At 50.9% G+C, this 12,607-nt stretch overlaps 1 protein-coding gene across 1 annotated transcript in view; it reads right to left on the bottom strand.

Annotated features, from left to right (window-relative positions):
• ANK1 (ankyrin 1) overlaps positions 1 to 12,607 on the bottom strand; it is a 192,925-nt gene that overhangs the window by 83,371 nt on the left and 96,947 nt on the right. The window contains 1 exon segment of the mRNA XM_032468775.1: positions 7,003 to 7,104. Within this exon segment, the coding sequence (XP_032324666.1) occupies positions 7,003 to 7,104 (102 nt within the window).

The raw sequence follows: 12,607 nt of genomic DNA, 5'->3' as shown, positions 1-12,607 counted from the left end.
TTTAGCGGAGAAGACAGAGCGTAATGAAGAGACACACGGTGAGTCAGGCAGAAGTAAGTACCATGGAGAAGATCAGACAGACTACGGGGACAGAGGATGCTCTAAGATAGAGGATGCCCCAGGACACCTCCCTTCTAACTCTATGCTTTAAGCCAGTGCTGCTGACCACAAGGCTTCTCTGGTTGGAGTGAAATTTTCTCCGAGGGTCTTAAGTAACTTTATTCCTACCAGGAAGGCCAGTGAGCCTGGGTTTGTCAGCATCACAAGAACAGAACAGAAACCTAAAACAGTGAGGCTTTCCACCCCCCGGACTTAACAGCTGGCACCTCCCAGTGGAGTATCCATGGTGACCCCACAATTCTAGGAATTCAGGAGAACAGAGGTTCTGACTCTCTCTCCTCTTGTTCTCTTTTTATTTGGCTAACTGCTAACTGTGTGAGGTCAATTAGCTCATCCCAGAAAGTACTGTTTTCTTTTTATTGTTATGACCGTCATAATAAAATATCTTGATTTGATACAAGAATCTTGCAATAATTCTGGAAATTGGAGATATGACACTGACATTAATATCTGCTTCATCACGGATACTTTATTCAATCCAGTATTGACCACCGACTCTATGACGCATCGGATGCTGGGTGCTGTGGAGCAGAAGCAGCCATGGACTTCACCCCCAGGTCACTTAGCATCTTATCCATCCTAGGACAGCTAAGGCGTGCTTGACGTCATCACGCTGTATGGTCGGACACGGCTGAGCTGTGAGAGCGTCTGAGTGACTGCAGGGGGATTCCACTTCAGGGTTTGGGGATCACTGTGTCTTCACGATGGCTTTTGATACAACTCAGTAACAAACAACCCAAACAACCCAATCCAAAAATGGGCAGAAGACCTAAACAAACATTTCTCCAATGAAAACATACAAATGGCCAACAGGCACAGGGAAAAATGCTCAATATCGCTAATTGTCAGAGAAATGCAAAGCAAAACTACAATGAGGTATCAGCTCACACCAGTCAGAATGGCCATCATTCAAAAGTCCACAAATGACAAATGCTGGAGAGGCTGTGGAGAAAAGGGAACCCTCCTGCACTGCTGGTGGGAATGCAGTTTGGTGCAGCCATTATGGAAAACGGTATGGAGATTCCACAAAAAACTACAAACAGACTTACCCTATGATCTAGTAATCCCACTCCTGGGCATATATCCAGAAATAGGGAAACTCTAATTCAAAAAGACACATGCCCCCCAATGTTCATAGCAGCACTATTTACCATAGCCAAGACATGGGAGCAACCTAAGTGTCCAACAACAGATGACTGGATAAAGAAGCTGCGGTAAATATACACAATGAAATACTACTCAGCCACACAAAAGAATAAAATAATGTCATTTGCAGCAACATGGATGGAACTGCAGATTGTCATACTAAGTAAGCCAGAAAGAGGAAAAAAAAATACCAAACGACATTACTTACATGCAGAATCTAAAAAAATGACACAAATGAACTTATTTACAAACAGAAACAGACTCACAGACATAGAAAACAAACTTACGGTTACCAGGGGGAAGGTAGGGGTGGAGGGATTAAATTGGGGGTTCCAGGTTTTGCACATACTAATTACTATACATAAAATAGAGAAACCACAAGGCCCTGCTGTACAGCACAGGGAACTATATTCAATACCTTGTAATAGCCTATAATGAAAAAATATGAAAAGGAATATATATATACGTGTAACTGAATCAGTAGGCTGTACACCAGAACTTAACACAGCTCTATAAACCAACTATACTTCAGTTAAAAAAAAAATTTTAAAAAGAATGGCTTTTGAGCCAAGACATGAATCAATCAGCCCACTGTCATGTGGTGGCTGCAGTGACAATAATGGCACGGTCTTGGGCTGAGGGAGGGCCCCTGGCTCCCACGTGCCCTGTGTCATGGGTGCTGAGACCACCACAGCCACGACAACACACTGCAAGCCTGGCTTCACCGCCGCCACTATCTCCCCTTTATTCAGGGCTCCCTCCCAAATCTACCTGGTCCACTGCCTCATCCTCCTCGCCAGTCTCCCTGCTCCTGTCCCTGTGCCCCAAACCAATTCTCCATACAGCAGGCAGAGTGATCACTTAAAAAACTAACTTAGATTGAGTACCTTCCAATGGCTTCCCATCACCCCTGGAGCAAAATCCAGGTCCTTGCCATGGCCTGAAAGCCCACCAAGATTTGGCCCCAGCAATCTCTCCCACCTCCCTGCCTACCACTCCTCTGTTCCATCCTTCCTCTGCAGCCATGCTGTTCCGCTTGTGCTTCCCCAAACAAACCAAGCCCTGTACTGCCCCAGGGCCTTTGCACATCCCACTCCTCCAGGAATGCTCATCTCCAGAAATCACATGTTCTCCCTTACTTCTTTCTAAGTCATCCCCTTAGAGAGGCCTTCCTGAACTACCCTCTAAAACAGGCCCCTTTCCCTCTGTCCTCCATGAGATGTCTCATTAGCTGGCATTATACATTTTCTCATCTTCTTGCTTATTGTCTGTCTTCTTCACCAGCTATCAGTGTCACGAGGGCACAGACTTTGTCTCTTTTGTGTGCCTTGCTCAGCGCCTAGAATAGTACCTGGCACAGGCGAGGTGTTTCATACATACGTGTGGAATGGCCCCCGTGAAGACACCCAGGGATTAGATTCAACGCGCCTCTCGGCCCTGTTCTCATCAGCTAGCATTTGCCTTCCTCGAGTGCTGAATGACTTCCAAATATCTGTCTTTGGGTTGGACCTCTAATCTGAGTTCCAGGCTCAAATATCCGATTGCTTACTATATACCTTCACTGGATTCCTCAGACACACAGCTCTGCTCCGGCCTCCTCACATACTGACCACGCCCCCTCCCAGGTCATGTCCCGGCGACTGGTGCCGCCCTCCACCCCTGCACAAGCCAGGCATCTGAGGGTCCCTCCTGAAGTCTCCTTTCCTGCCGCACCCCCCACCCCCAACCATCTCCACAGCCACGACCTTTATCCAAGAGACCAAGTGTCTCTCCTGGACTATGGCCAGCATCTCATAACCGGCCCTTCCACCTGTCCTGTCCACAGTGGGCAGTGTGACCCTTTAAAGCACACCTGTGGCCACGTCACTCCGGTGCTTATTGCTGTGGTCAGCTCCTCTCGGCTCAGTTTAAAGATCAGAATCCTTAACACGGCCTCTGCAAGCAGGGTGGATGCTCTCCCAGGACGAGCTGATACAGCTGGGCAGGTTGTCAAATGCTGAGATACCTCCGTTCCTCGGGGTCAGTACCCCCAACCCCTGCCGCCCTGGACCCTCCCGCAGACCCTTCTCCCCCACCGGCAACCGCGGGGTTAACGCGTGCGCAGTCGGAATCACACGCGTGCGCACATCGCGCAGCCTTGGGGCGGGATGACCCAGTTGTGACCATCGTCCCTGCCTCTGAGGTCCAGCACAGCCCCAAGGTCACCTCTCTGGCCTCATCTGGTCCCTCTTTCCTCCGCCTGCAGCCACTCTGGCCTCCCCTAAACTCTCAGGGCTTTTCTCTGCCTCGGGGACCTGACACAGGCTGTTCTGTACTTCCAGAATGTTCCCCCCTACCCCAACCTCAACCCCAACCTCAACCTCATTAACCTCAACGCATCCCTTAGCTCAACATCTCTCTCTCTTGGTAGCCGTCTCTCACCTCCAACCCTATGTCAGGTCCCTCTTTTATTTTCTCATAAAACTTTCTGCCGTCTAGTCTGCATGTCTTTGTGTGATTTTTTTTTTTTTTTGGCGGGGGGTGGAGGGCTAAGTAATTAGGTTTATTTATGTATTTTTAGAGGAGGGACTGGGGATTGAACCCAGGACCTCGTGCATGCTGAGCTGTGCGCTACCGCTTGAGCTATACCCTACCCCCACCATTTGTATGATTATTTGACTAATCATTCTCGCAGTCCGTGGACTACAGTTCACAGAGGATGAGGACGACGACTTTATTTTTTAACTATTACATAGCTAAAGCACAGCTCTACGCCTCAAGGAGGTGTACACAAAGACATCAGCTACATGAGCCTGAAGCTTGAAAAATGCTAGCGTAAATTTAAAAAGCGGGCATCCATCTAGAGATACTGGCATTTGCATGTGTCTTTGTGTGTCCTTACGTGTGGATTTGTTCTTAAAGATTCTCTAAATGTAATAATGATGATAGAAATCAGCACACACCATCTATGCAATAAGGAAGCTGCCCTGATTATTCAGATGTCGCTTATATAAGCCTCTTCTCACACCACTTAGAGTAATTACTTCCTATGATGGCAAACGGCTCCAATTCTTGCCACAAAACATACTATCTGAAAGTGTGTTACTTACATAAGGAGCAGCATTTGCTGTTTTACTGCTATCACAGTCCACTGGCTCCAAAGCAAATTCTCAAGCCATGACCCCAGGACAAGAGCCTGTTTTTAGCTTCTTAAAACAATGAGCGCCTGTTTTAAAGAGAAACAGTTCTCATCCGGGAAGGAAGACGGCTGTGCGCATCACAGAGCAAGGGCACCGTCCTGTGGTGCTCGCGTTAACTTAGGGTAAGCTTGCCCGCCCCCTGGCATCCTCCCCCAATACTCTCCACCCAGGGCCAAAGCCGAACCGCCTCACTGCCCCGTAAAACCAGAAGGAGGCTCCCGGTGATGCAGGGAGTCCTGGGGCGGTGTCTGCAGCTCCGGCCCCACAGCAGACACACAGCACAGGATAAGACCCGCGGGGCCCTGATCTGGGGAAGGAGCTGGGGGAGGAGCCTTGGGACCAAACCAGCAGGAGGGGCTTTGCACCGTGAGATCCCTTCCTCTCCTCTTGAAGTTACCTCCTCGCCTGCAGCAGTGAGTGGTTTCCTCTGGCACTAAGCCCATTGGAAACGGTGTCAGTGGAGCGCAAATACCGCCTTGGTGCTTGTGGACCCCAGGATGAACGGAGGCGGTGCCCCGGGAGGGACGGCAGAGGGGCAGGCCGGTCGCACCCAGGGCCTCACCACCAGCAGCCCAATTAGAGCCAGTCCCAGTGTCCTCGGAATCTTTCAGTTTCACTCAGGAGACCAGCTCTGGCTCAGGGCTTAAGTGCAGTAGCCCCCATTTCCGCTAAATGGACTTGAGAGCTGGCGTCTTAACCCTGGGAAGGCCTCGGAGAGGCTTGTTTTTCTCAAGTGGGAGCCGCACAGCAGAGAGATGCTCAGCTGTGCCTCTGATGCCACGGCCTGAACAGAGGAAGCCGGGCTCGCATCCCTCCTGCCCAGGACTGCGTGCCCTTCCGGGGGGCCGGGGACAACAGGACAGCTCACACAGCTGTTCCTAGGCATGTTGTTCACACGGAGCCCCTCTCCCCAGCCCTCTGAACCCTCGCTTGACCCTCAGACTTTGCTCCTACTGTCTCTTCCCAGGAAAGAAGTGGATTCAGAGTCTCAATCTCTCCAAAGGCGACCTCTACCTCTGTGTGTTTCCTTAGCCTCACCGTGAACATCCTTAGGTCTGTGGACGCATGCGCACTGGAATATTGGGGGGGGTGAAAAAAGGGAGGGGGATTGCTCCTCCCCATCTCGTTTGCATCCCCAAGTCCATCCACACGCTTGTCTCCCCACCGAAGTTCACTGCCATGGCGTCTGCGGGTATCACACACCTACTTCTGTTTCCCATCACACACCTCTCTGCTTCATCCTCTCTGATATTTCAGCTGTGGATTTACACAAAAGACCAACTGAATCCAAAAGGGGGTCTTGGCAAGTGATTCTGTGCATCTTAAGCAGAGTGGAGGGGCAGGGAAGAGAGGCTGAGGGGCCAGGGGACACTAAACTGCATTCCAGGTGTTTGCCCTGCTGGCTTGTAAAAGTCTTCCAGTCCAGTGCAACGTGGCTGGATGGTGAGGACGTCGTCCTGCGCAAACTAAGATAAATGCTGTACGAGCCCACTGATTTGAAGTACCTGAAGCTGTCAGATTCCTAGCGACAGAAAGTCGAAGGGTGGTGGCCAGGGGCTGGGGGAGGCAGGAAGAGGGAGTTATGGTTTAATGGGTATAGAGTTTCAGTCCTACAAGATGAAAAGAGTTCCGGGCATGGATGGTACACTGAACTGTACACTTACAAATACTTTAGATGGAGAAATTCACACAAGGTTGTAAATTGACTACACTTCAATACAAATCTATTTCTAAAAATGCTTAAGATGGTTAATTCTATATTATGTGCTTTTCACCCCAATTAAAAACCATTTTTCAAGGGTTAAAATGGTTTTGTCAAAAGGCACAATTGGGGAATGTATTCTAAATTGGAAACGGAATCAGCTGGGTACCTGAACAATTTAACCGACGGGCAGAAACAAACAAAACAAGTCATTCCATCCCAGCCCCAGCCCGACCCCATCCTCTTTCTGGGGAGTGAGTTCCTCCCTATTCAGTCAGCTCCTTGATCCTGGGCCCCGAACCCGACTCTCTGTCCTCCACTCTGTCCTGCACACATTCAGTTTCCTCCCCACCCCCTCCCCAAACTAAGCCCTGTCACTTAGAACCAAAAACATCCAGAGGCCGTTTCGGCTGCGCTGTTCTCAGCCTCCGTCAGCACCCGACAGAGCATCCTCGGCGCTATTTCCTTCTCAGCCCAGCGGCAAACCCACAAAGGCTGCTGGTGGACAAAGGAGATGAATGTCACCGCTGACACAGCCTCCTTTAAAGGCCCTTCCTCCCGCCTACTCTCAAAGGCCACACATTCTGAGACCACAGCAGGGACCAGCTCGACTTCTAAGGGGAGAGGCCGCAGGGGATGGAGCCAGGCGCGGCCCATGCTCCTCAGGCACCGGCCCTTCTCCGTTTGTAGCCCTGGGCTACAAACACTAGGGTCGCGCCCTTAGCAGGTGGAAGCCCTGGGGGATTTTTTGTGGCCACTGGGAAAAGGTTAATAGAGGCAGATGAAAGCTTTCAGAAGTGGCAACAAGCAAGAGCCGCTCTTCAGAGACCGTGTGCCCGTCCGCCTCCCGCTTACCTGGTTACAGGTGTTGATGTCTACCCCATTCCGCAGGTGGTCCAGCGCTTTGTCCAAGTTACCTGATCTCGCTGCTCTCAGAAAGCTGGTAGCAGCATCGGCCTGTGAGAAGGAAGAGCAGCTGTGAGTGTGTCTGTGTGGGCATAATCTCGTGGTCCATTCCAGCCCAGGGCTGCGGGGAAGGGCCAGGGTTGCGGCCACAGCCCTCCCGTTAGGGTGCCCACCATGGGAGCCAGGTGTGTAGGGGCCTGGAGCCCCTGGCAGGATGGCTGTCGGCCCACGTGGAGGGGCTGCCTTCAGATCCCAGCCTCCCTTCCTTTGGGTGTTTTTAATGAGCCAGCGTTCTTGGCTAGGACCCGGGCGGGACCAGCCTTGGAGAGGGATCCTGTTCCACAGTGATGCTCAGCAGGCCTGGCGTCTCTCTGCCTGGATGTTTCCCAGGGCTCTGCCTTCCTGAGGAGCCCAGATCACAGTGCCTGGCCCCACTGAGTCACAGAGGAGGTGCCATGGGAGCCAAACACGTGTTCTTCACTGCTCTTTTGTGGTTTTGTTTTTAAGTAAACAGCACAGAGCACTTACTGAGTGCTGAGAGCCATTATCTCTCTCTCACACACACGCACAGATGCATTTAGTCCCCATTAAAAAAATCCCCAAGAGGCGAGTACAATTGCGGTCCCCATTTTATAGATGTGGGAAGTGAGGCACAGAGAGCCCAAGTGACTTGCGCAGGGTCACACAGCAGGGAAGAGGAACAGCCGGGCTCAAGCACAGGCAGTCTGGCTCTGAAACTGTGAACCTGACCTCCATGCCCTGTTGCTTTACCTGGCCGGTGACCCTCGTCAGCTTTCCTGAATGAGAGTAAAGAACCTGCAGCCGTGGCTCAGACTTACACAGGCACATCCAGACTCCGCCCAGGACACTGGTTTGTGTTAGAGGCAGTGGGAGCTGGGGATGAAACCAGGTCCCCCAGGACAGACCAATGCAGGGGGCTCTGAGCAGCTCCCCTGCATCTGGGGGACCCTTCGGTCCACAGGCACCTTAGCTCCCCCAGATAAGGTGTCCTTATCTGTAAGCCAGGGAGGGCAAGGCCTTTCTCATTCCCTGGCTATGAGGCTGAAGGGAAATATCATATATTGTTGCAATGATCACATCGGCACAAGCGCCGAGAGCAATGCTTGCACGTGGTGTGCACTCAGGGTGAGTTTCACAGGTGACAGTGGTCATGTGACAGGCCACGTGGGAAGCAGGCAGTGCCATTCCTCCAAAGATCCACCTGAGGCACCATCTCCTTCCTTTGTGGTCCCTCCTTGGAGAACACACTGCAGGGTGCTGAATGGTGGTCCCCAAAGACCTGTCTGCATCCTCATTCCTGGTACCTGCGACTGGGACCTTATTTGGAAAGAGTCTTTGCAGTTGTAATTGTGTCATGGGTCTTGAGATGAGATTGTCCTAGATTACCTAGGTTGGCCCTAAATCCAATGACAAGTGTCCTTATGAAAAGCAGAAGAACACACACACACACACACACACACACACACACGCACGAGACAGAGATCAGAGTGATGCAGCCACAAGCCAAGGAAGCCGGCCACCAGCAGAAGCTGGAAAAGGCAAAGAACAGATTCTCCCCCAGGGCCACCCGAGGGAGCCCAGCTCTGCCAACACCTCGACTTCAGACCTCTGGCCTCCAGAAAATGGGAGAAGAAATTTCTCTTATTTTAAGCCACCATATTTGTGGTCATTTGTTACAGCAGCCACAGAGAACTAATACACGTTAAGGACAATTGTTCCTAAACACAGAGGACTCGAAATCTATAGCCAATGATCTCCAACTATGTTCTACAATTAAACCCTGACCTCCTCTCCCCAAAGCGGGGCTGCACGCCCTTGCCAACTGAACAGTTAATCCAGGACAGAAAAGATTCTCCAGCTTCGGAGACCTTCACACCGGAGGGCTGCCCTGGCCCCAGGTCCCCGGCCACCTCAGGCCCCCACCACTGCTCCAGAACGCCCCGCCAACCCCACACCTCGGGGATGTCCCACCCCGACTCCAGGCCCACACGGTCCCTGCTACATCCGCTCAAACCCAAGCTCTGAGTCTCCCAGTTCATGACACCCGTGGATCTCCAGGCTCCCTGCGTGGCAGGAGGGCCCTTTCCTCTTCCCTCCTCCCTCCGGGTCCCCCTAGGCATCCCCATGCTCTATCTCCTCCAGGCCCACACCCTGACTATTCCAGGACCCTGAAGCCCCCTAGTTCATCAAGTCTAATCTCGCCTTGCTTCAATGTCCCCTCAGCTCTTAGCACCTCTATAATGTTGCTCCCGGACACTCATTATTTACCATCTTTAAAACTAGGACCAAGAGGCTGATTTGTCACATGCCTTTTAAATACATCTTTCTCTACTTATTTGATTTTTGCAAGTCTTATCTCCCTGGCCAAATTGTTTTTTTGGGGGGCAGGGAACCACATCTCCTGTCTCTTTTGAATCCTTCAAAGCATGAAGTCTCTGCCAAGCCAAGACCTCTCTTCGCCTAAAACACAGGGCACCGAATGTCCCCAGGCTCCTTGGGGAGGCAGCTGTGGGAGAGGAGATATTTCAGGAATGAGGATCAATCTGTTGGTTCCCTATGAGCTGGGTTCCCAAAGAAATCAGACTCAAAGTTGAGTTCCTCTGAAAATATCTATTTGTGCTTGCTGATTCAGAAAGTCTGTCTGGATTCAGCTGTTGGGAAAAATAGTATATTCTTCCCCAAGAATGATGAGTATGAGAGAAAGAGAGAGACCCATCTCCCATCTATCCAAGCTATCTTCTGCAGCACAGTAATAGGACTGGGGATGAAAACCTAAGAATGGTGGATAAAAATAGATGCCATACCAACTAGTGACACTGTCACTGTTCAAAGCACCGAATCTAGGGAGCAAAGGGGACTATTTACGACAGACAGACAAGCAAATACATAAAGGGCAGGGAAGCCTCATCTTGACGAGGCTAAGGAAGGCTACATAATCTCCGTCGTGTGGATAACAGAATCATGAAATTATAACACTAACATCAATCAATAAGCAAGTGTATCACCAACATTCTATCTTTTAATCCTGATCATGACCCACATGGTTGGTATAATTATTTTCATCCCCATTTTAGGGGTGACAAAAGCAAGGTTTGGAGAGGTTAATAACTTGCCCAAGTTTTGCATTACGTCACACTCTGGGATTCAGCCCAGGACTCCCTGAATCAAGCTGACGCCTTTTTACCGCCCTTGACCCCAAGGTGCGTTCTCAGCAAATTCAAACCTGACAGATGTAGGGCCTGGGAGGGGCCCCATGCCTTTTTCAATGAAACAGTGAATCCACAGCAGAGAAAGGGTCCCTAGACAGGTCCTGGCTTTGACCCTGAGCACTGCATAGAGGCCAAGACAGGAGTCCAGAAAGGAATCATGGAGTCCCCATCCTTCCCTTCCCTGATGAAAAAACTGATAGTAAAAATAAACTTAGAGATGAAGTTCAATTGCTAAGGCCTTGTCATTTTCTTTTGAGTCTTCTCTGGGCATAAAGTAGTCACGATGGAAGCAGGATCCTGGGGGTATCGTATAGGTGGATTGCAGATTATAATGGAGTCACTCCATTCAGTTTAATTCTACAACATATTTCCGAAGGTCCTAGCTCAAGTCCAGGATCCTGCTGGGCAGACAGAATAAAAATTCTGAATATAGGTTTCCTGCCCCCTTATTTGAAAAACAAAGTGACAGAGTTATAATGCACATACCTACTGTCCATTCCACAAGCACACAGTGAGCACCTTCTAGGTGCCGGGGGACACTTAAACTACGGGGCAAATGGCCCTCTTTGGAACATGAGACCCACTCTTGTTCTTCCGAGCCCCAGCTGCTCATCCCTCTAACTCAGTTACCTCCAGCTCAATGACCTGTCCTAGGTACTGCTTCCTGGCATGTCTAGGAACAGTCTGTAACCCAGCAGGGCAGAGAGTCAAAAGAATCCAATATGTTCCAGTAAGAATATTTATCTGAATAAATGCCAATCAGAAAATCAACACTAATGACAAAATACTAAGCAGACTCTTTCTGGGCTCAGATAATTTGGAGCAGAGTCCCTGGCCCTCCCTGAGTGCCCCATCCCTCCCTGAGTGGCACGACCCTGCGGGACAGCCTCAGAGAGGCCTCCCTGTGAGAGGACTGAGGACCAGCTAGAGAAGGCTGCTCACTGTGCTCACAAAGCAGTCCGCAATGGCTCTAAACCCCGTACTGTCACTGAAAGCTGTCACCGCTCTGAGCGCCCCACCAAGCCTGCCCACTTGTGTCTTGGCCCCCGCCTCATCTTGAGCTTCATTTTAATCTAATTTTACCCATGAGAAAATTGTGAATGCCAGCAGTGAGTGGAGGAGGGGTTGCACGCATTTCGCTGGATCCCTGGTCCACATCCCGGCAGGTTAACCCATGCGATGTCCCTGAACTTCCTCTCAGAACAAAATAAGTTACCTTTCAAAAACCCTTCCTATGTTTTAAGCTCTGCGTAAACTAATCCATTGGCTCCTCCCAGTAATCTCCGGAGGCAGGGACTTTTACTGTCTCTTCTGCACAGATGAGGTCGTGAGTCACAGAGAAGTTAAGCATCCTGTCCAGGGTCACACAGCTAATCCTGGTGTGGCCAGGATTTGAATCTAAGTAGCCTGTCTCTGGGGTCTTGCTCTTCACCCCTGAGCTGTGCTGCCCCACCGGTCAAGTTCTAGTGCCCAGAGACTCCTCTCCAGGTCAGCTCTGGCCAGAGAGAGCCTTCTGCCTGTGCTCAGAGGCTGTGCCCGCTACAGCCCTCACCACAGGAGGAAGTAAGTGGAAGGGAATGGAATTCCTCCTGAGACTCAAGTTCTTATCAGGGCTGCTCGTCCGAAAAGGGAGGTGAGTCCTTGGTTACCTGAGACTCCCAGACTATTATTAAACTTGCCATTCCTGAGTGAGGCCATACGGATGTAGAAGTAGACACGCAGCCGAGGGGGCTCCAGTGTCCGGGGAGGGAGAGGCTGGAAGCCTGCTGCTCAGTGTCGGCAGGCCTGCACACAGGAGCAGGGCAAAGTCTGCTTTCAGGCCGGATGGGAGATTCCGGGGCCTCTTCGCACCTCCTCTGGGGCTTGGGATGGCCTGAGTTTTCCCAGGACAAATCGTGGCTGACTTTTTCAAGGTCTTTCAGTGTAAAATTCTCTCATCTAAAAAGATGAATGGAAACTGAGCTATTTTCAATTTCTGTAAAAAGTGTTAAGATAGTATCTCTCTCCCAAAGGGTCTTGTTCGGGCCAAAGGCAGTTTCTTTGACAGAGTCCCTGTCAGAACGCCCAGGGGAGGGTCTAGATCCTTTCCTGAGGGTGGGGCAGCCCATCCAGAAGACCAAGAACAGCAGGCAGCCCTCTGCCTGGACGTTGGGGGGCTGCCCGCCACATCTGAAACTTCCTGTAAACTCAGAGCCTGGCTGTTCCTCGGAGCCCAGGACAGGCCTGGAAAAAAGAACAGGCAGAACCAGCCCGCACACACCTGTGTGGCCCCTGCCTTACCCTCTTGACTACAGAGAAACAGAAGTGAACCCTGAGCCCCACTG

The sequence above is a fragment of the Camelus ferus genome, chromosome 26 (assembly GCF_009834535.1).
Source record: "Camelus ferus isolate YT-003-E chromosome 26, BCGSAC_Cfer_1.0, whole genome shotgun sequence".
Taxonomy (NCBI): domain Eukaryota; kingdom Metazoa; phylum Chordata; class Mammalia; order Artiodactyla; family Camelidae; genus Camelus; species Camelus ferus.
Note: the sequence above shows the minus strand (reverse complement) of the source record. Positions and strands in the feature narration are given on the sequence as shown.